This window comes from Salmo salar, chromosome ssa17, assembly GCF_905237065.1.
Source record: "Salmo salar chromosome ssa17, Ssal_v3.1, whole genome shotgun sequence".
Taxonomy (NCBI): domain Eukaryota; kingdom Metazoa; phylum Chordata; class Actinopteri; order Salmoniformes; family Salmonidae; genus Salmo; species Salmo salar.
This window is the reverse complement of record NC_059458.1, coordinates 59106041-59131822: the sequence shown is the minus strand read 5'-3', so window position 1 is coordinate 59131822 and position 25782 is coordinate 59106041. Positions and strand designations below refer to the sequence as shown.

The 25782-nt window shown below is 43.7% G+C and overlaps 1 protein-coding gene across 8 annotated transcripts; it reads right to left on the bottom strand.

The window, feature by feature from the left end:
• Positions 1-8265: 8265 nt before the first annotated feature.
• Positions 8266-25503, bottom strand: LOC106576211 (transcription factor GATA-3). 8 transcript variants are annotated; one of them, XM_045699843.1, is made up of 7 exons: positions 25387-25503; positions 19439-19794; positions 18800-18841; positions 17450-17983; positions 14788-14933; positions 12661-12786; positions 8266-9866 (listed from the first exon to the last, which is right to left on the bottom strand). In XM_045699843.1, the coding sequence occupies exons 2-7, from the start codon at positions 19674-19676 to the stop codon at positions 9585-9587; spliced, it is 1368 nt and encodes a 455-aa protein (XP_045555799.1). In that variant the 5' UTR covers positions 19677-19794; positions 25387-25503; the 3' UTR covers positions 8266-9584. The 8 variants fall into 8 exon arrangements, with proteins under 8 accessions (XP_045555799.1, XP_014008678.1, XP_014008681.1 ...); XM_014153203.2 differs by lacking the exon at positions 25387-25503 and adding an exon at positions 19949-20386; XM_014153206.2 differs by lacking the exons at positions 14788-14933; positions 25387-25503 and adding an exon at positions 14688-14728 and having other exon boundaries at positions 19439-20388.
• Positions 25504-25782: the final 279 nt, after the last annotated feature.

The following is a 25782-nucleotide window of genomic DNA, read 5'->3' as shown; positions in this document are numbered from 1 at the left end:
GAAAATGTTTAAAACCCAAGCCGTTATGTTTTCCCTGAGGTCATGCCTTGGTGATGTGGGCAACACAATGGTATGATGTGAGGAACAATCTAAACAGTACCTGGCTCAATGTAGCCTATTGAATAACTTTGTTCCCATGGGAATTTCAGGTTTGGCAGTGGCACTTGGTATTACAGAACAGAATAGGTCTACATAGCAGTAACACAATTCCAATATCTGCATATCTACCATCTACTGCTGGCATCAACAAAAAAACGTGTTATGTTATGGCTTTCATAGGCCTATAGCTAGCCTTTAGGCCTATCACCACTAGTGTAGCTAGCCTTTAGGCCTACCACCATGTTCATGGGCATGGCCTAAACTAGATTGATGTATAGGAAAACTATTTGTTTACTTTCATCTGGTAGCAGATAATTAAGCAACTATACAACATCTACGCTGTTAAACTATAATTTCTTAGCTCTGGATTTGAATTTGTTCAATTGCCCTCAAATGTGCTGAAATATGCAGTTCAATCAGCCAGCCAGCTGAAGCATTTCGCGCCTTTTACACTGACCATGCACGCGCTGTAACAAATAACTAGCTCTTGAGAACTCTAGGCGACATTCTGCCTTCTCCCTACAGTTCTCAGCCATTAGTTTCACCCACGACTGCCTCATGTGAACTTCAAACCCTACGCTGTGTTTTAAGGTTTCGAAACTTCAATAGTCTTCGCTTGCGATATGGTTTTTGAAAACATACGGCCTTTATCTTCAATCCTTCAAATAGAAAACGATACACTGACTGTAGAGGTTTTGCACAGAGCCATACAGCTATGGGTGCCTCCATCCAACGACACTACACTTCCTGAGTTACACTTATACACAGGTGTTCAGAGCATGCTAGATAGCTAATTAGCACGTCTGGGATCTCAGCAAACCTCCCTCCTTCAGACGACTCCTTCGTCCAGTGACTCATGTGTAATGTAATGGTACTATTTCTAGTGTAGGTTACTTTGGCGTGATACTTGTGCTATTGGGGTTGGAGATATGGGCAGGTTCATTTATTTCGCTTCAGTGTTCGTTTGGTTATACCGTCATTTCATTCATTAGGATCTCGGAGAGACAAAACATTTGATCGTGTAACTTTATTGTTCTAAATTTACGACGCCTGTTAATCATTGTGCGTTTTGCAATCATTCAAATAGTTCGAACAGTGGGCTTGTTTGAGTGGTAAGGCTGAAACAACCGACTGCTGATGAAAGTCGAGGAGTGATGTCGGGGGAGGTGCATCTGCTACAGCTGAAAGTTGCACATTGATGTGGCTTTCAAACAGCAAGGCTCAGTGCAACATGGCACTGTTGCGTTGTTAACAAAAGTTGTTCTTTGTAATATCGAAATAAACGTGTCTCCAACCCCCATATCACACACTCACACACTGTAAATATATGTGTGTGCATGGTACTATAAATTGGGGAGAGAGAGCCTCAAATATCACGTTCATTTGTGCATATCCACTGTATAGTCTACAATGCAGGCAATGGCTGCAAGTTGCAGCTGGTGAGGAGCAACTGTAGAAAAGTCGACTGCAGTAGAAACTTCATGACCTTTGATCCCGTGGTTGTTGTAAAGTTCATGCAGTCGACATGTAGGCACTAGTCAGACAATTGATATCCCCATAATGCAAATGGAATGGCATCAAACACCTAGAAACCATGTGTCTGATGTATTTGATACCGTTTCACTTGTTCTGCTCCAGCCATTACCACTAGCTCGTCCTCCCCAATTAAGGTGCCACCAATCTCCTGTGATTATGGAGTCAAAATTAAGAATGATGCTAAAGGTTTGCCCTGATGGAAAAACAACTATTGGAACACCAATAGCATAACGGCAAGACCACATACCATTTGGCTAAACAAAAAGCAGGTAGGCTATAACAAACAACATGCCAACTGTATGATTTGAAACTGCTAAAGAAAACCCCTATACTGAAAACAAGTAATACCACAATATCCACAGTACAAAAACAGGTTTAGAACCACTGACACCAATTAGTGTGAATATAATGTCACTCAATACCCACACACGCAAACACACACACACACACTAACTCACTCAGTCATTCACTCAGTACACACACACACCTCACCCAGAGCTCCATCTGACCTCCAGTGGACCCCGGTTCACCCTCTGTGTACCCCATACTTGGTCACACCTGGATGGAGAGCACTGGAGCATGGCATGGAGCACAAAACAGGTCAGATACATCCCTAAGAGCAGCTCATTACTGAACATCAACACCTTCCACGACACATCTGCCTCCATCCCTACTCTACCTGAAACTCATCCCTAACTAAAGAGAGAGAAAGAGAGAGAGAGAGAGAGAGAGAGAGAGAGAGAGAGAGAGAGAGAGAGAGAGAGAGAGAGAGAGAGAGAGAGAGAGAGAGAGGGAGAGAGGGAGAGGGAGAGAAAGAACTAGAGAGAGAGAAAGAGAGAAAGAGAGAGAGAAAGAGAGAGAAAGAGCTAGAGGGAGAGAGAAAGAGCTAGAGAGAGAAAGAAAGAGAAAGAGCTATAGAGAGAGAGCTAGAGAGAGAGAGAGAGAGAAAGAGCTAGAGGGAGAGAGCTAGAGAAAGAGCTAGAGAGAGAGAGAGAGAGAGAGAGAGAGAGAAAGGGCTAGAGAGGGAGAGAGAGAAAGAGCTAGAGAGAGAGAAAGAGCTAGAGAGAGAGAAAGAGTTAGAGAGAAAGAGCTAGAGAGAGAGAAAGAAAGAGAAAGAGCTAGAGAGAGAGAAAGAAAGAGAAAGAGCTAGAGAGAGAGAAAGAAAGAGAAAGAGCTAGAGAGAGAAAGAAAGAGAAAGAGCTAGAGAGAGAGAAAGAAAGAGAAAGAGCTAGAGAGAAAGAAAGAGAAAGAGCTAGAGAGAGAGAAAGAGAGAGTAAGAGCTAGAGAGAGAGAAAGAGAGAGTAAGAGCTAGAGAGACAAAGAGCTAGAAAGAGAAAGAGAAAGAGAGAGAAAGAGCTAGAGAGAGAAAGAGCTAGAGAGAGAAAGAGAGAGAAAGAGAGAGAAAGAGCTAGAGAGAGAAAGAGAGAGAAAGAGCTAGAGAGAGAAAGAGAGAGAAAGAGCTAGAGAGAGAAAGAGCTAGAGAGAGAGAGAGATGAGTAGGAAAGATGAAGAGATAAAAGGAGTAATAAACGAGTACTAGAGCAGGAAAATAAATGAGGGAGGAAAAGGAGAGTTGTGGCCTATAAGACAGAAGAACCATCAGGTGAGAGAGTGGAGAATAGGAGGGGGTGGGAGTAAATCTGTTTATATTATCTACCCTGTGTCTGTCAGTGGACTTTCAGTCACCCTTGGCAGACACTCATAGCACGGCGCCAAGGTGAAAGGTTGTCAAGGGGGATTGGGGTCCCGCCACAGGCCAAGAGTTCACCTCAATCCCCTTAATACACAGAAACACACACACACACACACACACACACACACACACACACACACACACACACACACACACACACACACAGAAACACACACACACACACAGAATTCCCATCCTCAACCTATATTCCCTCCTTCAATTTCGCTGTTAAAACACAGGAGCAAATCTCCTGATTGGACACAGTGGCTCAGAAACAAATTGTGGCCAATGGCTGTTAGACTTCTGTTTGGCCTCGCTGAAGTGGAGTCAAAGAAAAGGGCAGTACAGGGGGTGGAGTTGGAGTAGAGACTGGAACATGTGCTTGTATTCTCTGAATTGCCACTGCGTATATCTGTTTGCATAATATGTCTGTTTATACAAATGAGTTGATCCAGGGTACCGTTTGAAAGGATCTAGCTCTAGATGACTTAACAAGTGTTAATCCCATTGATGCTATTTTGTTTCACTTCCAAGTCAGAAAGAAATGCGTATGTGTGACAATATATCATTAGTGTATGTATACTAATACTATGCTGTCAAAGCTATTTGAACATTTTGACAGTGACCGAGGACTACTGTACTCAATAGTAAATAGCAGGAAGTGGAATCCAGTTGAGTGAGTATAATGCTAGCAAGCTTGGCTGGAAAGATGCTAAATCCTGTCTAAGGTGCCCAAACACAGAACAGATGGTATGCTGTTAGAATTACGTTGAACTTCAAATCGAACCCAATGCACTCTTTGATAAAAAAATCATATGATTTTCATACTTTTTTAAAATAAAGAAAATAATGATTTTCAAGGCCATTGACCCTATTTAAGAATAAGGGCATGTTTTTTGCTCTGGTTATTTCATGTACCTAAACCAGTACTTTGACATCCTTTTTTCTCAATCACATAGCTCTCGTTCCCTCTGGCAGAGTACAGTGTGATTGAAGTCAAAACAGTAACAGTAGCATCCACTAATAACACTGTTGAGATGATGGCTACTTCTTACCATGGTTCCTGCACTCTCAATTCCTTGTTTCCCAATCAATTTAGTCTTCTGTTCCCCCCAAGGCACTGTATGTATAGCTATACGTGTATCAACATGCTTTACACCTGATGGGGAAGGAGAGGGATGTTGAGGAACTTCAGCCACAATACGGTCAATTCTGCGTTCGAAACCGACGCCGAGTTCCTCTTCAATATTCCAATTCAAAACTCAAACGGTCATTGTTTTCAAAAGAAAGGGAGAAAATGATTTATTGCTCTTCAGCACCTTCAAGTATGCGGTGGACTAGCTGAATTGCTTGTGACAAAATAAAATCTTACTGCTGTTGCTATGTAGGCTACACATCGGTTTGGTGTGTTGATGATAAAATGTACTGGAATAGTTGTTCCAACCAAATATATTGTTTTACTTTGTGTGATTGATGTGTTTTCTACTGCTGTATCATGGCTGTGTCTGGTAATATTGACATTATGTAGTAGACTTCCATAAAAGCACATGGACGCTAAGAAACGACAAATGTGTCGTGTAAGAATTTGAGAATTATTATTTTACATGAGGATCTGAATTCCTCAGATTGATTTAAATGAATTCCATAAATTGTCTGAGACAACTAATAACCCGCACCAATAAGCTCCATACTGTAGAACTATGGAATTCTGAAGGCACGTTCTAACTTCACATGCTCTCTCCAGAAACATTACTAATTCCTAATAACGAGCTGATACATACAGGAGAATTTCTGCCAAGCTTTCAGTTCCATTATGACCAGATTTAAAGTGCAGGTCAGTTGTGATTGTGAGAGTGATTGTGAGAATTAGCCTGCCTGTGTCACGTCCTGGCCAGTATAAGGTTAATTGTTTTTGTAGTTTGGTCAGGACGTGGCAGAGGGTATTTGTTTTATGTGGTTCGGGGTGGTGTGTTTGTGTAAAGGGTGTTTGATTTAGTATTTCCGGGTTTTTGGTTGATGGTCTATGTGTTTGTATTCTATGGTTAGTCTGGTGTGTGTGTTTCTATGTTTGGTTAATTGGGGTTGGGACTCTCAGTTGAAGGCAAGTGTTGTCTATCTGCCTTTGATTGAGAGTCCCATATATTAGGGTGTGTTTGTGTGTGTGATTTGTGGGTGATTGTTCTGTGTGTAAGCCGTATGCTTTACCAGACTGTTTGTAGTTGTTCGTTCGTTCGTTCGTTCGTTCGTTCCGTTTTGTTATTTTGTATGTTCATTTTTGTAGTTAATAAAAATCAAGATGAGCATACACGTACCTGCTGCGTATTGGTCCTCCTTCACCGACGACAACCGTGACAGAATCACCCACCATTCCAGGACCAAGCAGCAGAGGAAGGAGCAGAGGAATTTCAAATTGGACAAAAGAGAGAAGTGGACCTGGGAGGAAGTTCTGGACGGGGCCGGACCTTGGCATCAGGCTGGGGATTATCGCCGCCTGCAGTGGGAAATTGAGGCAGCCAAGGCAGAGAGGTGGTGGTACGAGGCCATGGACACGCTGAAGGAGAAGCACGAGAGGCACCCCCAACAAAACATTTTGGGGGGGCACACGGGTAGTTTGGCTAGGCGTAAGAAGAGCCGGAAGCCAGCTACCCGTGGTTATATGTAGGAGCGTATGGGGTGGAGAGCGCTATGTTTCGCTGAGGAGCGCACTATCTCACCCATACGAACGCACAGTCCGGTGCGCGTTATTCCAGCCCCTCGCAGGTGCCGTGCTAGAGCGGGCATCCAGCCTGGTAGGAGGATGCCTGCGCAGCGCATCTGGTCGCCGGTACGCCTCCGAGGACCAGGCTACCCAACTCCCGCTCTACGCACGGCTACCATCAGGCCCCTGCACAGCCCAGTCTGCCCTGTACGAGCACCCCGCTCGTACAGGGCTACTAGTTCCATCCAGCCAAGACGGGTTGTGCAGGAGGTAAGATCGAGACCGACTGTGCGCCTCCATAGCCCTGGGTTTCCAGCTCCTGTCTCTCGTGCGGACCCGGAAGTGCGTCAACCCAGTCCGACTCGTCCTGTTCCCGCTCCCCGCACTAGCCTGGAGGTGCGTGTACATAATCTGGTAAGCCCAGTACCAGCACCACGCACCAGGCTACAAGTGCGTCAACCCAGCCACGCCAGTCAACAGTCACCAGAGCTGCCCGCCAGTCAACAGTCGTCACCAGAGCTGCCCGCCAGTCAACAGTCGTCACCAGAGCTGCCCGCCAGTCAACAGTCGTCACCAGAGCTGCCCGCCAGTCAACAGTCGTCACCAGAGCTGCCCGCCAGTCAACAGTTGTCACCAGAGCTGCCCGCCAGTCAACAGTCATCACCAGAGCTGCCCGCCAGTCAACAGTCGTCACCAGAGCTGCCCGCCAGTCAACAGTCGTCACCAGAGCTGCCCGCCAGTCAACAGTCGTCACCAGAGCTGCCCGCCAGTCAACAGTCGTCACCAGAGCTGCCCGCCAGTCAACAGTCGTCACCAGAGCTGCCCGCCAGTCAACAGTCGTCAGAGCTGCCCGCCAGTCAACAGTCGCCAGAGAGGTCAGACTGCGCTGAACTGCCGGAGTGGCCAGACTGCGCTGAACTGCCGGAGTGGCCAGACTGCGCTGAACTGCCGGAGTGGCCAGACTGCGCTGAACTGCCGGAGTGGCCAGACTGCGCTGAACTGCCGGAGTGGCCAGACTGCCCTGAACTGCCGGAGTGGCCAGACTGCCCTGAACTGCCGGAGTGGCCAGACTGCCCTGAACTGCCGGAGTGGCCAGACTGCCCTGAACTGCCGGACTGTCCCGAGTTGCCAGACTGCCCAGACTGTCCCGAGTGGCCAGACTGTCCCGAGTGGCCAGACTGTCCCGAGTGGCCAGACTGCCCAGACTGTCCCGAGTGGCCAGACTGTCCCGAGTGGCCAGACTGTCCCGAGTGGCCAGACTGTCCCGAACTGCCAGACTGCCCAGACTGTCCCGAACTGCCAGACTGGCCCGACTGCCCCCCGGCGATGCCAGACTGGCCCGACTGCCCCTCGGCGATGCCAGAGTGGCCCGACAGCCTGGAACGGCCGGAACCAGAGCCACCTCCAGAAATAGGTGGGTTGGGGAGGGGTGGTGTAGCACAGTGCCGTCGTTGACGGCAGCCACCCTCCCTTCCCTCCCTTTAGAAAAGGGGAATTTTTTTTGGTGTTGCTTGGGGTTATTTTTTGTTAAGGTGCTTCTGGGGTAGCACCTTTAAGGGGGGGGTACTGTCACGTCCTGGCCAGTATAAGGTTAATTGTTTTTGTAGTTTGGTCAGGACGTGGCAGAGGGTATTTGTTTTATGTGGTTCGGGGTGGTGTGTTTGTGTAAAGGGTGTTTGATTTAGTATTTCCGGGTTTTTGGTTGATGGTCTATGTGTTTGTATTCTATGGTTAGTCTGGTGTGTGTGTTTCTATGTTTGGTTAATTGGGGTTGGGACTCTCAGTTGAAGGCAGGTGTTGTCTATCTGCCTTTGATTGAGAGTCCCATATATTAGGGTGTGTTTGTGTGTGTGATTTGTGGGTGATTGTTCTGTGTGTAAGCCGTATGCTTTACCAGACTGTTTGTAGTTGTTCGTTCGTTTTGTTATTTTGTATGTTCATTTTTGTAGTTAATAAAAATCAAGATGAGCATACACGTACCTGCTGCGTATTGGTCCTCCTTCACCGACGACAACCGTGACAGCCTGTCTAGCCATAAAACGGCATGTGAGCCCTCCTACAGTCACAGTGCCACTGTTTATTTCTGCATTTCCTGTTTGTCCTTCACCACAAGAGTTGTCTGTTGCTGCTGTGAATGCTGGGTAAAAATGGCCAGACAGGTCTGGGTGGGGTGACGATGTGTCAAACATCACACGACGACGCCGCACCAGAGAACTAAATAAGTATCGCAACCCCAGGCTAACATGTCAACAGAGATTAAACTAGTTTATTCTTTTCAAAGAAAATAATAATAATTACGAAACAAAAAAGCAGTCATTTTTTACACTAGTGATTATTATTAAATTTTTACAACCATTCAGTCTGCATAACATAAAGAAATAATTCTACATCTTTGTTTCTTTCGTATTTTTGGTACTCTGAATTATACATACAAATAACAAATACAGGAACTTTTTTCACAATGCATATAATCTGTGGGCCGGAAGAAAGTCTTTCAGGTGATCCAATGTGGCAGTGTGTGTTTGTGTGTGTATGTGAAAGTATGATGTGTGAATATGTGTGTGTATGTGAAAGTATGATGTGTGAATATGTGTGTGTATGTGAAAGTATGATGTGTGAATGTGAGTGTATGTGCTAGCATGTCAACACAAACCAACAGCCCAAGACCTATAGCACATCCAAAAAAGAGACACCTGCAGTCAGAACAATAGACTCTCTAGAAGCTTAATGCATCAAACATGTTTTCCAGCAGGCGAAAGTGAAGGCCTGTCCTTTTATCGGTTCTTTCCTCTCCTCCCTTTCATCCCTCTCTCCAGGAAGCAGAGGCGTCCTCTCTTCCTCTACTCTCCAGCGGCAGTGTCTCTTCTTGCCTTGACTCGTACCCTTCTGTCGTTAGCTGCCCAGGGGCATTTTACTTAATTAAAAAGTCTTCATTAAACGTACTGTATTTCATACAATTTGTACAAATATATTCAAAGTTAATCTCCTCTCTTCTTCTCAAGGCTCAGGGGGGGGGGGGGGTCCTGTCATACAGGTGTGTGAAGTAGGGTGGGAAGGGGAGTGGGGGGCATCACAAAAGTTGTAGCTTTTGTAATGATTGTTAATAATCTTTGTTTTTTTCCCATGAAAAATGTTTGAAGACAAATGTGATTCCGGATTGGGGGTTAACAGCTGGGAGGACAGTCAGTGAGTGGGTGAAGCTTCAGGATCTTTTCTCCCAGGTCGGAGAACAACAACGGTCTTCCCAGGAGTCGGAAAACCACAGTCAGTGAGTCAGTCTGCCAGGCTTTGAGGATCCCAGTAGATACACTTGATAAAGATTAAAAAAGATACAACTGAACAAAAGCAAGGACCCATAGAGCCTGTCTCCCTCACACTGAGCTCAGATCATAGGCGGCTTGGTGATGGAGCAGAGCGGTTGGTTATGGGTAGCAGGGAGCAGTTTGGTTATCTTTCAGCTTGGGATTCAGGTAAGCGAAGAGAACTGGGGGTAAGAGGATGGGGGGGTTAGTTGTTGATTGAGGGGTTCTGGGAGGTGGGTGGTACCGTTGGGGTCTTCTAGCCCATGGCAGAGACCATACTGGAGTGGGGGTGAGGGGCGAAGGAGGAGGGGTGCATGGGCGTGGGGGTGGACAGCATGTGGCCGGAGTGTGAGAAGGGGGGGAAGGAGGACATGTGGCGGGACAGAGCAGCGGGGCTGAACGAGCTGCTCTTCTCCATCAGGCTCTTGGAGAAGTCGTCCATGCTGTCGTGAGACTTTTTGCTCTTCTTCGACTTGCTGGACATCTTCCTGTTCCTGGTCTGAATGCCCTCCTTCTTCATGGTGAGAGGTCGGTTGATCTGAGGGACGGACACATGGGGTTAATGCACCAGGGTTAAAACAAGCAAGTTATTCAATATTCATATTTCATAGGTAAGTGACTTCAAGGAGTTACTTAAATTGAAGGAGCAGAAATAGGAATATGAGTCAGAGTAGAACTGAGCCAAGATATCAAAGAGCAGTGTTCATGCTTTTTGATGGACTTTGATGAAGCGAAAAAACGCTGACAATCAAAGAAACTAAATAAAATCCAAGCATTGAGCTCTGTTTATCAGTCGTATCTTGTAAAGCGCATTCGAATTGTGTCAATGCATTTGGACAAACAAACAAAAAACAAAACAAAGAAAATTGGAGAGGGGCGACACAAATAGGTTTCGAGCTCAGGATTTGGGGGACACTGAGATATGTAATGGAGTCCCATTATAGAATAAATCTGTCTGTCCCATTGTTAGCGGTAGGGGGTGGGGGGGGAGTAGTGTGTGTGTGTGTGTGTGTGTGTGTGTGTGTGTGTGTGTGTGTGTGTGTGTGTGTGTGTGTGTGTGTGTGTGTGTGTGTGTGTGTGTGTGTGTGTGTCAGGGTGAGTCCACGTTTGGCTGGATTTAAACGCTGATTCCCTTAAGCTGGGCTGGATCTTAGACTACTGCCATGCCAGGGAGAGGGAGACAGAGGGAAAGACAGAGAGAGAGTTGGAAAGATGGAATGAGAGAGAATGGGAAAGTGAGACAGAGCGAGAAAGAGAGCCTGGCAACCACCGTCCTAACCAGCCGACCAATGAGACACATGGCCATGACGACTACCAGTGCCGGCCAAGTCCGTCTCTCTACCCTCAACCCTCCATCTGCATGGGCATCTGCCGGCCAAAATGGCCCGAGCTGCCATATTCCTGCACAGGTTTTTAGCTGGGAATGAAAGCCGGATGATGGAATTCCAGCTCAGGGCAGGATTATGAAGGAGAGGTGGATGAGGCCGGCTGCCTCCCTGATCGGTAGGTCCGCTTCCCTGAGAAATGGGAACAGGGATTTCACCGCCTCACTTCTGCCACTTTCTCTGAGACGTTATTGCCATTTTTCGCTGACTATATTTTAGCACAGAAGTGGCCCAGATGATTAGCAAAGGGCAAAGAGCTACGGCCCCTGAGCGATGTGGTTTCACTGTCTCTACACGACGTAGGGTAAAAGAGAAGGGCTTCTCTGTGTTTCTAGCTGCTAGCTAGGCATTGAAATGCAGTTCGCCCACCTAAAGCTGACCTGGCAGGCTGTGCTCTTTGATACTTAAATGTATGCCATGCATCTCACATAGGAAGCCTGGGCCTTGGGCCTCCGCCCCATAGCATCAAACAAAACACAGTGACCACCACAGAGCATTCAGTACATTACCTCATATCCTCTCCCCACACCTATAGTAACCTGAAAACAACCACAAACCTTATGTAATGGTCTTGGGTTGACCGCACTGCAAACACCCTGACTCACACATCAGTGAATGTTGAGGAACATTGTTTCACATTGTCAAGGAGAAGAAAAAAATGATTTGGGTGTCAACACTGTCTGTCACATCTTTGTGGCAACTTGTTTTTTTCACAAGCATCCAATAAATATGTCCATACACATTTACTGTAGCCTACAGCCTTATCAAAATGGAAAGGCTATCAAGGTCTCTGAGGTTAGCGTTAGGTTGCTGTCACGTGCAGCCACTGTGGCCACTGTGCAGGTTAGGAGTCATTGTGCACGAGGGGAGAGAGGCTTCATATAATGTTCCATGTCAAATGTGGAATTTGTTACAAAGTGAGCAGGCCCCAACAGAATTCTGAATTTACCAAAACAAACTAATTTTGCAATTAAGCTGAGGTCGGGTCAGTTCAAAATATATAATATGTAACTGGGAAATATTATTATTCTCCCTGATAACCTGAGAAAAAAATGGTTTTCTTCCGTCTTAAAGAATCTGCCAAAACCAACATAGGGAAAATATTTAACAGGGAGCACTTGCGTGACAAGCAAGGAAGTGTAGTGGGATAGGCTATAGACGTCCCCCTTCGCGCGAGGATAAGGGATACCTTATCAGACAAACTCTGGGGCGAGCTCTCTCAGATGAAGGTTGAATAGGCTATAAGTAAAATCTAATAATAATAATACGTTTCGTTAGTTCAATTACGCAGCAGCTCTCATTCTTGGTACAGTGTGTATGAGAGAGAGAGAGTGTGAGAGAGAGAGAGAGAGAGAGAGAGAGAGAGAGAGAGAGAGAGAGAGAGAGAGAGAGAGAGAGCGGAAGGAGAGAGAGAAAATTACTGGTCCTGGGGGTCCTCAGATTGAGGAAGTGAAATTATGTGGTGAGACAGTAACCAGCACGCCCCAAAACGAATCAGGCGGATTGGTGGTCAGTGGGGGACTCCAAGTCCCTGGCGCTGATGTAACCAAAAGGCCTGAAATAAGATAGGTCTGAAAATTAATCGAATTTTAATTAAGCTCTTATTTAATATTCAAAAACCAAGCTGTATGCACGGGGCTTAATTCGGCTCTCTCATATATTTTGATTTGTACATGTGACTTGCTGCGAATAAATCACATGAATTATATTTATTATCGCTTGTGCCCCCACAATTCTCAATAGGGACGACTGCATAAATATTTCAAGATCTATAGAAAAAAAAAGTCGCAAATAAGCTTTGAATGTACAGAAAAAAAAAGGGAGGAGAGAATAAATGAAAAGAAATAAACAAAAGTGAGGAAGAAAAGAAAGGATATGAAAGACGACACATGCTTAGATAAATTAGTAGATATCTTACTATAATGTAAAGGCTGTTGTTTTGCTTACATTGTGCAGTTTGTAGTATAGACCGCAAGCGTTACACACGGGGTCCCCGTTGGCGTTTCTTCGCCACAGTGTTGTCGTGCTCGTTTGACAGTTTGCACATGATGTTCCTGCGCGTCTTGCTGCAGACTGGCGAAAAGGAGATACAAAAAACATGCATATCAGTCATAAGGCCTTTTCCTAGGCTATCAAACCAAATGTTGCATTTATAATACATTACTAACATATAGCTTTCTGCAAAGCTCTGTCTATCCAACTTTCTGCAAATAGTTTTAAAATAAAGACAAAATCCCAAAACAGCGCTGCTTTGACTCGAGGCTAAAAATAGCATCATGCGCACATGCCCTCTCAAGAGTAAATATTTACAGACGACATAAAAGCGGTGGCATGAAATGGGACCTATTAAATCTGATTACATTTCCCCGTTAAAGCGACTAAGTGCTTAAGTAACAGCAAGATAGTGTCGGCTCCTTATGTTTAAATATGGAACTCAACAGGTTAAACAAATAAACTACAATTAGTTTTAAGGTGAGAGCATGATGGCGGACAGAATGATGCATTTTTTAAAACAAATCTCCAGCCTCCCATGGGAGGGAAATTATATGTTAAATCATCAATATGTGCATAGCACGATCAAAACAATAATTATTCTGTTGTTTTTACATAGCTAATGGTGTTGAGCTGTCAAGGGGGGTTTCACAATATAACATGGCTAATGAATAAAATGGACAAAATGATATGCTTGTGGATGAAGATGGTAAGCTTGAATATCGCCACATAAGGTTGAATATCGCCATACCGTCCACATTGACATACCATATAGGCCTATTAGCCAATTACAGAAAATAGTTTTTTTAAAATTGGGACGAGCTAATGCGCTGATTTACATTCAAGATAGGTTTCGACTTGCATGGGGAGAGGACTCTACCTTCCCATGGATTGAAACGCCTGCCTCAGACGCCAGTTAGCTGACCCGCCTGACATTGATGTTATAATCTATAAAACCAATCGATAGACGAGATGACCGAATAGGACACAGTACCGTTAACACCGAATGGGCAAAACAAAAGGCACTACACTATCTTTCTGAGGGATTTCCAATTATCTACATCTGGTGGCCTAATAAACCATGTTCATGCGTGACTTAAATAATGTAATTGCTTTGCACACCAATTTTGAGTTCCATTAACGCGAAAATAAAGTTATTGTGTACTGGAAAATGGAGCTCACTGTATCCATCTCCTGCCAGACTTCTTCTTCAGACTTCCCTCTCTCTTTTCTGTTTTCCTTTTCTTACTATTTTCCCTCAGTATTTGAACATTCTGCAGAGATTCCCTGAGTTCTGAGAAGAACAATCTAGAGTCGTGACTCCTGCGTGCCCTGGGCCGCTCCTTGCGCTGATTCGGTCCCCGGTCCCCTTCATGTTTAGACTGCGGAAGCGGGCTATGTTGTTAAAAGCGACTTATCTGCGCTGCTCAGATATCCGGCAGCTTTTTCCTGGGAAGTCGGGTTTTCACATTAGAGAGAGAAGGGGTGATATAGGCTAGAGCAGAAGCTGGCTGGCTGCTAAAAGAGCAGTCCGCGCGAGGCGTCCCCTGCCTAGAAAGTGTTCCCCTTTATCTAACCATGCAGAGAGGTAGGGAAACTGCTCTATAGTACTGAGCTTTCTGGTGTTAAAAAGTTTAGGGTGTTCCTCTCCAAATACTGCAGGGTGCATGGTAGCCTACATCTCTCATCTAAACCATATAAACGTCCAATTCTAAGTATGCCATTTACAGTATGTTAACTGCAGATATTATTCCTATGCGGGCAGTGAGGATTTGGATGGAATATCTTTCGATTTGCCTCAATGCAGAATAAGAGGAATATATTTTCTCCTATTTTTTTTTCCTCTAAGAAATATCAAACAGTAGGGCAATTGAAGCGGGAAAAATAATAATTGATGAAGCAAATCATTAAAAAAAATGCATAACAATAGTAATAATAAATCTGCAGTTTGCTATTACTGTATATCTAAAAGAATTCGAGACCTGCACTTGGCGAGTCAATTTCCTGCAGCTAACACTTCTTCCTGGGTAGAGAAAGAGAGAAAGACGGAAGTGTCATCAATACAAAGTGGCAGGGACATACCAGTCGTCGCTTGGGTTTGATGAGGGGCCGATTCTGCCCGTTCATCTTGTGATAGAGTCCGCAGGCGTTACACAAATAGTGGCCAGTGCCATCCCGCCTCCAGAGCGGGGTCGACGTAGCTCCACAGTTAACGCACTCTCTACCTTCTGAAAGCAGAAACGATACACAACATGGAGAGAGCGCCGAGATCAGTTCGCCCCTTATAAACTAAACATATCATCTCACATCTGGAACACTTGATCCCTCAGGTCAAGAGGGAAAAAGGTTGTTATAAACATCGTAGAAAATGTCATCACACAAAATAATCAATTCTAATAGTAGCATAACATTCATATTACATAGTAATAATAATACAAATAATATAAATTATACTACTAGGCATACTACTACTACTAATACTACTACTGCTACTACTACTACTAATAATAATAATAATACAACTGCTACTACTACTACTACTACTACTACTACTACTACTACTACTGCTACTTCTACTACTACTACTAATAATAATAATAATACTAATACAACTGCTACTACTACTTATAGTAATAGAACTGCTACTACTACTACTATTAATAATAACAATAATAATAATAATAATAATAATACAGTGAGCCTTTAACAATGCATTGAATATTCCAATATCATTTCATCAAATGCATAATATATTAATTCAAACTGATAGCCTATCTTTAGAAAAGGGCGTGCATAATCTATGGACTCAATCATGTTTTTGTGATTAAAATGTGCTCTCTTCTTTCTCCCACACACACAACCTCTCATTTCACAGTGGTGTAAAGTAATAATAATAATAATATGTTATTGTAGAATAGACGAATTCATTCATTTTTAGGTCTGTTTATTTGATTGGAATGACCACTGTCTTTCCAAACCAGCATTTGGGTTTGACTGGCACTTCTCTAGTGACACCGACAGGTGAGCGGCGCGTTAACAGGTTCATTAAGGGGGTCTCCAGATCCCCAGGCCTATGTGGCCTCACCACTGAAAATAAAACAACCGAGCTGCGCGGCAGGATTATTTGAAAGCATAGACGCGTATAGAGAGGAGGCCTTGCGTCGTGCCGTGTCTTTATGCTCACCCGCACTTCCCCTTATGACTGCAAAAACCGCTCCACTTCTTCAGAGACTGATACGCGTCACTTCTGGTTCTGCCTTGTTAGATGTGATAGACATTCCAGAGACCTCAGCAGACACGGAGGACGTTGTAAATCAATAGTGGTTTTAGAGAGAGGAGACTGGCTAACACAGCTAAACAAATGTATCCACTCCACAATAGGGCTCTGAGAAATAGGCTACTACAGGATTTTGTATTGCGCAAGGCGTGTTCCGAGGTTTATGTTTAGAAGACCACAGTCGACCTTTCTCCATGACTTCTTTTCGACTGCAGGTTTGCAATTTAGACACATTATATTATATGACCTCATTAATAGATAACCTATTTAAGATTCATTTTAGAGGATGTATCTTTACGCACATTACAGCACACACATACTTTATCCTCAAATTAAAATGATTTATTTTTTTGTTTGTAATAAGCGAATATTATTCAGCATTGAGTAAGCCTGATGATATGCATCGACTAATCCACTGTTTTCTATATGTCTCCTAATGCTATGTGGCACTGATATTAATCTCATTACAGTTAACTGGTTTCGAGCGGTGCCTGAATAACCTTTTTTTTTAATTACCCCCACTTGCTTGGATAAAATTCAGCTTCGCCAGTCGTGCCCCTCTGCCACGGAGAGTGTTCATTCGTGATTACCCCCTCTCAATGCAGCCCCGCATCCGGGCTCTATCAAAGTTATTACTGGCTCTCCGTAAACAATGCAACTGTCGCGTGCACCAGTCTGACAGTAATGGGATTATCTAAACGGGCGCGAGAGCCATGCCGGCACGGAGGCCACGGTCACAGATTTAGCCTCTCTCTCGTTCCCTCTGTGAAACATAGAACAACTGAAAACGGATCTGGTCTATACACAGCTTAAAACTATTCTGAACTCATCTGATTTAAGGGCACTAGAGCCGTTTAATCATTCACTGGACTAAATTCCTTTGCTTTGGAAAGTGGAAATCGTTCAATCTTATGTGGGCAAATGCGCTTTGAATGATTTAATTCGCTTTCTATTCTAAGCAATGTGTTTTAACAAATCATGGTGCTGATTGAATGCGATTAAGCATGTTTGTATAGTATAATAACATATAGAAACGCTATAACGACCCCAATTAAAATTGATACTCAGTCAAATTGATGTAGAGATAGAAACCCCTATTATCCATGCAATATTATTTTATTAATATTTAGAATGTATTATTATTGTTATTATTATTGTTGTTGTTATTGCTATTATTATTCATTTGTATTATTATTACCGCCACGTGCTTTCCTTGGCACTGCTATTGTATTTTCCCTCAAACGAATCTTGTGCATGAGTCCCTTTGAGACACATTTGACTTTCTATGGGCCTGCAAGGGCTGGAGAAAGGCCTCGGCTGTCACTCAAAGCTACAGTTTTTTTTTGTGTGGAGAACGAAAAAAGGTCCTGATTCTGAAACGGGTACATTGGGATTACACCTGGATATCATCAATGTCATAAATTCTAAGGTGAAATCAAATGGTAATATAATAAAATGCACGCCTACCTGAACATGACCTTGTTTTTGGTCTTGTTTTGGAACCATAACTAGAAGATGACCCACCTATCAGGCTACTTGGTGGGAAGAGGCCTGGGCCGTATTCGGGGACATAGGATGGGTATGTGGCGATGGGGTGATGATGGTGGGCGGAGGATTGCGCTCCGATTGATGCCATGCTCCGGCTGTGAGACTCCAGTTTCATGCTCTCGGCCAGGGACACCTGGTACTTTATGCACTCTTTCTCCTCCTGTTGGCGACTGTTGCTGCTTGAGCCCGGAGTGGAGATGCCTGGGTCCGGGGACACGTCTTTCGGAGGAGTGGGGGGAAAGGTGAAGAGGTGCGGGCTGGAGTGGCCCCCGGACAGGGAGGAGGAGGACGCCGTGGGGTAGACAGAGAGACCTGCCGGGGAACCGTGGTGCAGTGAGCTCTTCTGGAAAGGACTCAGGTTCCACGGGGAAGTGCTGTGGTGCTGCATCGCTTTGCTTCCGTCCAGCCACGGCAGAGAGCCGTGCAGTAGAGAGGGGCGACACACTTGACTACCTGTAATAGAAAATAGGATGATAGAACGGTGTCAGTATTGTTCTCGGTGAAGAAAATTACAATAGGTCTACATTCAATTAGCCTACTCTCACGATTTGATCACTTTCCCTTATGATAATTTTGTTGACTATAAACAATAATATCTCACATGTATGCTGGTTTAAGTTTGACCTCGCCATGTAGGCCTAGGCCTATGAAAATTACACAAATAATATCCCTTCGTTTCAAATTAAAGGTATACCTCAGTCACTGTCAATTAAAAAAGTTGGGTCACACTTTCTATTGAAACAAAACGTGATAAATATGACAAGGTCTTGTTCGTTTGATATTTATACGAGTGAATTCAGATGTGCTTTACCAGTGGAGAAGCGGCAACTACAATGACTTAGACTTTTGATTATTTTAATTAAGAAAGCCTATAAATCGATTATGGAAAACAAATACAATTTTAGTAAAACATCACCCACGATTTCTCTTCGGGGACACAAGGTAAAACTGCACACCAGGCCTACACAACTGACAACACATGCTCTGACCCAAATTGTCCCTCCTGACTCGAGCCTACTTAATTTTTGGGGGTCTAGCCGAAACCCAGGGCCTGGATGACTGTGTCAGAGCAGCAGTGTCAGTAGCACGCCAGTCTCAGTGCAGAGGGTTTGAACAGTGATGTTTTAGCATAGGAAGCATCGCTACAGAAACCGGGTCATGATTCACTATTCCGTTCAGGAAGTCATGTCAATAAATTAAACCAAATGCTCTCCCGCAGTTATTTTCTCTCCAAGAATATCTATAATTAAATGATAACTCATAGTTTACCTGACATAAAATGGACACGGTTGTGTGGTGAAGTATGATAGTCTGAAATGACAAAATATATCTCATGGGGCCTTTCCAAATTCTCTCTGTCCGTAGGTCTACACATTCATCCGTTTGGTAACATATTTGAATTTAACCATGATACAAACATACATGTCATATTTGACAATAGTAACATGCTGTGCATTTGTAATTCACGTTAATTTATTTGATTTAAACATGTCATTGATTTCAAATTGCTCGACTGATAGGGACAACCTTCCCTTCTTACATGTGATTTTACTGTGCTAAAAATCGCACTGAACATGGAATTAGAACAATCTTACTCACTGTTAAAACAAATACCTATACTCACAACTGGAAAGATATGAAACCAAAGGTAAACCACCAGAGAGGTAAGCCACACATAACATAACATAACATATGCATGGTGTCATATGGCTCTCGCATTTTTAAATGATCCTGATCCGCTGAGGCTAAAACCTATTAGACAAATACTTCGGTTCTGACATTTTAAAATGGACAGCCGTCTGAAGACGAATTGTTCTTATGTTAGCTCTATCTGAGTTAAATATGACCATGCCAAATATAAACAATTCAATAGCAGCCTAAAACGACGCGTAATGAGGCAGTACTTACTATGTGGAGGAGGTGGGTACCTCTGGACGGCTCGGACTGAGTTCCCATAGTATGGAGATACGTGGTTGCCCTGTGAGTCGATATTAAACAGTACATCCACATCGTCGGCAAGGGGATACTGCGAGGGGTCCATGTACGAGTGGCCGAGGCCCGGGTGGTGCGAGCCGGGATGCTGTTCGTTTAGCACCGATGGGTGGTGATGGCTCATCCATCGGGGTTGGTCCGCGGATACTTCCATAGCTTTTTAGCAAACGTTCATATACACCGGAGTGAACCGATACAAGTCAAGTAAGAAAAAAATCTGTCCGAATTCCTGCTTTGTTTAATCCACAGTTTTCTTCGTTACCTTCGTTCACCTGGAGATGAAAAATAAAAATGTATTTAAAAAATATGTGGTTCCCCCTATGTAGATGTTATTTTCAGTCTATTCAAATGCGATTATTTGGCAGGGATTCACATTAACGTGAATATGCCTGTATAATAAATAAAACGAAATTGTTCAAAACATACATTCAAAAAATAATGTTTCACTTGAATGTTGTCATGAATAAGTCCAAGGTCGTATCCAGTCCCACTCAAAAGTTCCTGAACTTTTCCCTGACAAAGTTTCTATATTATTAAGCCGATTCAACAAGTTGTAGAGGTATATGTTTAGACGCAGCCTTGTTTGCAGTAGGTGGCTTAGTGCAAACTGACTAGCACCGAACTCACAGATCAAATCTCTGTTTGTGCGCAGCGGCAACCCTCGCCACTTACTTCGCTTCCCTCACTCTCTCTCTCTCTCTCTCTCTCGCTCTCTCTAGCTCTCTCACCCACTCTCTCTATCTCTCTCTGAACTCTCTCCGTCCCCGTGTGTGTATATGTCTCTCTCTCTCTCTCGCGCTCTTTCTCTGGGTTTTTTTTACAGTGAAGGCATTCTTTCAGGATGGCGCCAGGCAGCTCAATGCTTGCAGACAGCTGTGGCGCGACGCAACTTAAGGAGGGTCTGTCAGTGTCATCAGTGGGGGAGGGGCCTGCGCTGCTCGCCCTAATTGAATATAGTGGGCCAGGAGAGATGACCAAGAACGGATTTCTCTTTCACAGACCCTGCAAAAGTCTCACCAATAGTAAATACATTTATTTACATGTTCAGATTATTATTTTTAGAAAGCAAATACCGGTACACAAACGCATTCATGCCCATTATACACAATGTATTGTTCATTATAACTCAATTATAACCCATAATAAAGTGATTTTTTATAAGGAAATATGGACATATAGACTATAGTAAATATGTAAATATGAACATCTTAAATGCACATCTCATGAAGACAACATGAAAAACAACACATCTATTTAATTATATTATATTATTTTCTATTCTAAAGTAGACTGCTTTTTAATGCAGTATCTGTATCAATGAATCCTGCTGGCCACAATAATATTTCCGGGCTTGTCATGAAAAAAATATATAAATAGAAAGAGACGTGAAGCATGTTGCTCAATAACGCGGGACCAGTGGCAACCTGGCAGGTTGTTGGACGCCCATTTTCTTAAAATTGTGACAGTGCGTCCTCTCGCGGTGACAGGCGCGTTATTATAATGGCAGGCTACGACTTAACTCCCCAATTTGGACTGATTTCCTCGCTTCACAGAGCAGGGGCAGGCCAGGACGCCAGAGTGGCTGAACTGCAGTCTGAAAACACTCCACTGCATTACTGCCTGGCTCCTCAGCTGACTTTAACAGACTGAGAGAGAGCGCAAGAGAGAGAGTATTCTTCCAGAGAATTAGACTGCTAGTCTCTCCCCCAACACACAGATAGACAAGCAGCAAATGCCCTGACATGCCATTATTAATTCAAAAAGACTGCATTAAATGTAACTTGATGCAGTCATTTTTTTTTTACAATACCAAGTCATTCATGCGTTCTATAGTGTATGATCTTGAATTGACCAATTAAATATATTCATATTGACACCATAGGCCAGATCATCTAATTATTCCATATGCCAGTGTCAGGTATGAATGCTGCAGTGTACTCTCGCCTTGTTCCACTTGATTGCACAGTAATGGGGGGGGGGGCTGCCCCGTGGGGAGGTATTTTGTATCTAATTCCCAGTTTGGCTACCCCATACTCTCCGATTGGTAGCATGTCATTGTAGAATAGGGGGATGTTCTTTTTGGTGCTGCGCAAAGCACTGACACAGGCAGCCTCTACGACGCCACTGGACGTGACGTCACCTCCAGGAAATGAACCCTCTCAGCGAGCAGAGCAGAGCGCGCAGGCTGTTCTGGAGAGGAAATGCGCGTGCCCTTTTCCAGTGAGTAAAATGATAATTATTTAATGGCACAATTCTATAACCAGGTATGCTGGGCATTCATTACGCGTTAAAATCATGATGAAATTGTATGGTGAGTTGTATGCACACAAACATTACAAGGGGAGAAAAGGCAGATTATATTAATAGCCTTGCATTCGCATAAAAATCGATACCATATACTTTTCCAAAGTGCACTATCACGAATGCAAACTGACACGAAGGAAATTGATATATGAAATGCATTTTGTCAGGGTCTCCATGGGAGCACTTGATATTCAGAGCATGGCCACAACAATAACTGCCACATCCATCATATGCAATGAGGTAGGCCTATTTTACAGAATAGGGTAGCTACATATGTGATATTCGTAGATGGCCTTTTAGTCTTTTGTAGGTTGTGCATTTTACCAAGGCCGTTCTCAGTCGGGTGTACGGGGTTAATGTGTGAGAAACAGAAATATTGCTGATTTGGCAAAGCACGCTTTTATGCCTCTCCGGGATACCCAGAGAGCATGTCTCACTCAGGCGAACCTGAGACTGAACCTGGATGGAAACTGATGTACCGCCTCACATCGAACAATCTCACCGCCATTGTCGAGCTGTCAACGGACTCGTGTAATTATCCTCTTTAAAAGTATCGCGCTCCATTATCCACCAAGTAGGCTATGCGTTATAGGTGCTCCGAGGCAACACATGACAGTAAATGTAAATATCCTGATAATTTTTTTTGTTTCTTGTCTGGATGACTGGAAGCTTACAGAGTGGGACATGGAACCTCTCTCAAGACGTGATTCCCCAAGCTTTAGTGTCAAGAGAGAAGGAGAGTGGAATAAAAACTGGTCCCCTTTAAAAGTTGTCATTTGTAATCCCTACCACTGTCACAACAGAAGGGGGGCCCTGTGTGTGTGTGTGTGTGTGTGTGTGTGTGTGTGTGTGTGTGCGCGCGCGTGTATGTGCGTGCGTGATAAAATAACCAAAACAAACAAAATAAAAAGCAGATGTCTAGTCTAACACACTGGATCTGATTCATAAATGTTGCCTGGTGGCGGGCACAGCAGAAGATTGGGGAGATAATTTGTGAGTGATTATGTCAGGGAACACTGATTAAAATCAGAAGATTTCACCGAGGGTGAGAATTTAAGACACCACAGGATTATTTCATTGTCAGAGTGAGATGAACTTTTTAGATAGCGTCTCTTTGTTTACAGTGTCCACATTTTGCCTCCCATAGGCCAACTGCAATTATGACAAATATATTTACTACTAATAATAATAATATGCATATTGATAATACCATATAGGCTATTCAAATAATTACTATAAATTGTATCTATTACTTTTTAAAATATGTTTGGGGGTTGATCATATGTGTGTCCAAGCATCATCATTAAAACAGGGGCAAGCTTCCCTGACGCTCTTGCGCTGTAACCCAGTTTTGAGGCAGATGAAAAACCCGGAAGGCCCAGAAATACCATTTAATTAAAGTTCCGGCATTTGGCTTAGTAGACTTTTGATGGGTTTCGGTTTTACAGTTTCATTCTAATGTAGCAGGTAAAGCTGTCCAAAGAGCCGCGAGGCGCGGATCCAGGGTGAACCAGAGGAAACCGCCTTGGGCAGCGGGCAGCACGCGGCACTCTCTCTACGCGCTGGAGCTACTTCACTCCAATCACCACTGGAAAACATTCGTATTATCTTGATGAACACGGAGGAAAATAAAAACAGCGATGGAGAGAGAAACGCATTCGGACTATTTATTACTATTATTATTAATAATAATAACAAGGATTTTGATATACGCTGAAATAGAGAAAAAATTACACCGAAGACAGGCATTTTCAAATAATTCAAAACGATATCATGCATGCCTTAATTTGAAAAGTAGAGTTGGGGCATGTGAAATATAGCCTATAAATATAGGCCACATGTATAAAATGACTAATGCCACAACATTCTCTGATCTTTTCAAGAACAACGCTTCTTGTACTCAATTAACTATGTGAACCAGTTCAGATTCTTAGAACCAAAACGAGGGCGTGAAATTATTCTCGGTGTGAATGAAACTTGAAAAATGATGTATATTTCTTAGAATGATTCAAATGAGAAAAGCTTTTGGAACATTTTACCTCGAGTACAGATGATGTTTTCGGTAATGCTTTAGCTTCAATAACAAGAAAAAGAGATTAAGGTACTCTGTCAATTAAGTGAGAGGGATGCTTATCCGTGTGATCGCTATTCACCTCCTCTCTCTTAACCGCGGCATCGCCAGGCCCCACCGCCTCCATTTGGATGCTACTGTTTTCGGTTCCTCTGCTTTAATCAAATGTAGTGCTCTTACGGCGTATTTGACCAAAAATTCCATTGACAGTTGGTGCATTTATTTACTCCTTTTTACATAACACAGTGGTATTGCTAATTAGCATACAGATAAAACTAGTCTAAATAAATCCCCAACGCTGATAGTCCGCCAGGTAGCTAACATCATTTGAGAACTTCATAAACACACAAACAAAGAACTTCGACATATCAACATTTCAAGCCACACTCAATGTGCTGCCCATCTCTGTCGTGGCCTGATTTGGAGATTGGAGGCAGATTGCATCCTTATTTAAAAGGTAACCCACCTCGTGATTATGTGAGTGGCCAGCCTCCCTATCTCCAAAACACAGCTGTTGGGGAAGCATTCAGCATTAATCAATAGAACCGCGCGCGATTTCCCAGCCCGTTCTGTTCTCTGCATGTAAATAACCGCTCGAGCTCTGCCCATGATAGCGCGACTGTGATGCCCTTAATTTCGTATCCTATTCATTCCATTTAACAGCTCCTCTCCAAATCAAGCCATATCGACCACAGACGTGATGGAAAAAGGGGGAATGCAGCCTCAGCAAATCCAACTCCTTTCTTTTATGACCCATTGGCGAGGTAATCAGATCAATTTCATGGGTTAAGGGATTCTGCCTGCCACCAACTCAGGTGGTAATAGATCATTAAAATCCTTCATCTTCTGTATTTCGGGAGGCGTGAGGTAGGTAAAATACTCTCAGAATCTAATGCGTTAACTGCAATACATTCCAAAGCAATTTGGAAACGTTGACGCAGTGAAAAACGGAAAAAGGAACGATTTATTAAAACGATTATTGAAGACCACCTATAGCCTATTTACTGTATATATATATATTTATTTTCGAAAATGTCTTTAGACCTAATATCCCCCAGCCTAATGCCAGTCACAAACGCAGCCAAACACATATAGGCTACAGTAAAAACATAAGAGGCAACAATGGCGTCGCATGTGTGTCTTTTTAACCACATTTCTGTTTGACAGACATGCAGAAAAGCTCTACTACACATGTTGAGAAAATGGAGCTGTTTAACCGGTCTCTGCAATTCACTAAACAAAAAGCATGTGTGCCTTTTTTCCTAAAGATGCACTTCAAAAACGCTAAATTCGAAAATCGTTTTTAAAGCCATGGATCAAACTTGCTCATCAATTCATTTCTGGACATAAGCCTGGCTGGACAGAACACACAGAGGCAGGCTGGAAGGGACCAGCGTTTACCTTTAAGAGCTATACTTTGTGTTCTTCGCTGAAGGACAGACAGACAGTCAGACAGACTTGCTTTATAGAAATCTAAATATTTACTGACCTGTGGAATAGAGGTTCGCGGTCGTTTTTTTCTGATCGGCTGCAGATGTGAGGAAAGAGTGACATGGAGATCGAAGCGCCGATGGCATTTAGAGAGAGCGAGCTGCGTACGGAAAAAAAATCGAGGCGCGCGCGCCCTCAGCCCAGTCACTCACACACACACACACACACACACAAACACACACGCGCGCGCACATACACTCCTACAGGCCAACCAAAGCATCTGTACATTCAGATCAGAGAACTTCCGGGTCGGTGGAGTCTAAGGAGGAAAAACATAGTTAGACAAGCCGAATGCCCCTAGACCACTATTAGGGCATTTTGCCACTTTATGAGGTCAGAGAGGTGGACTGCTGTTTATGGCGCATGTAGCTGCTATTTTTAGCATCGGTAATAC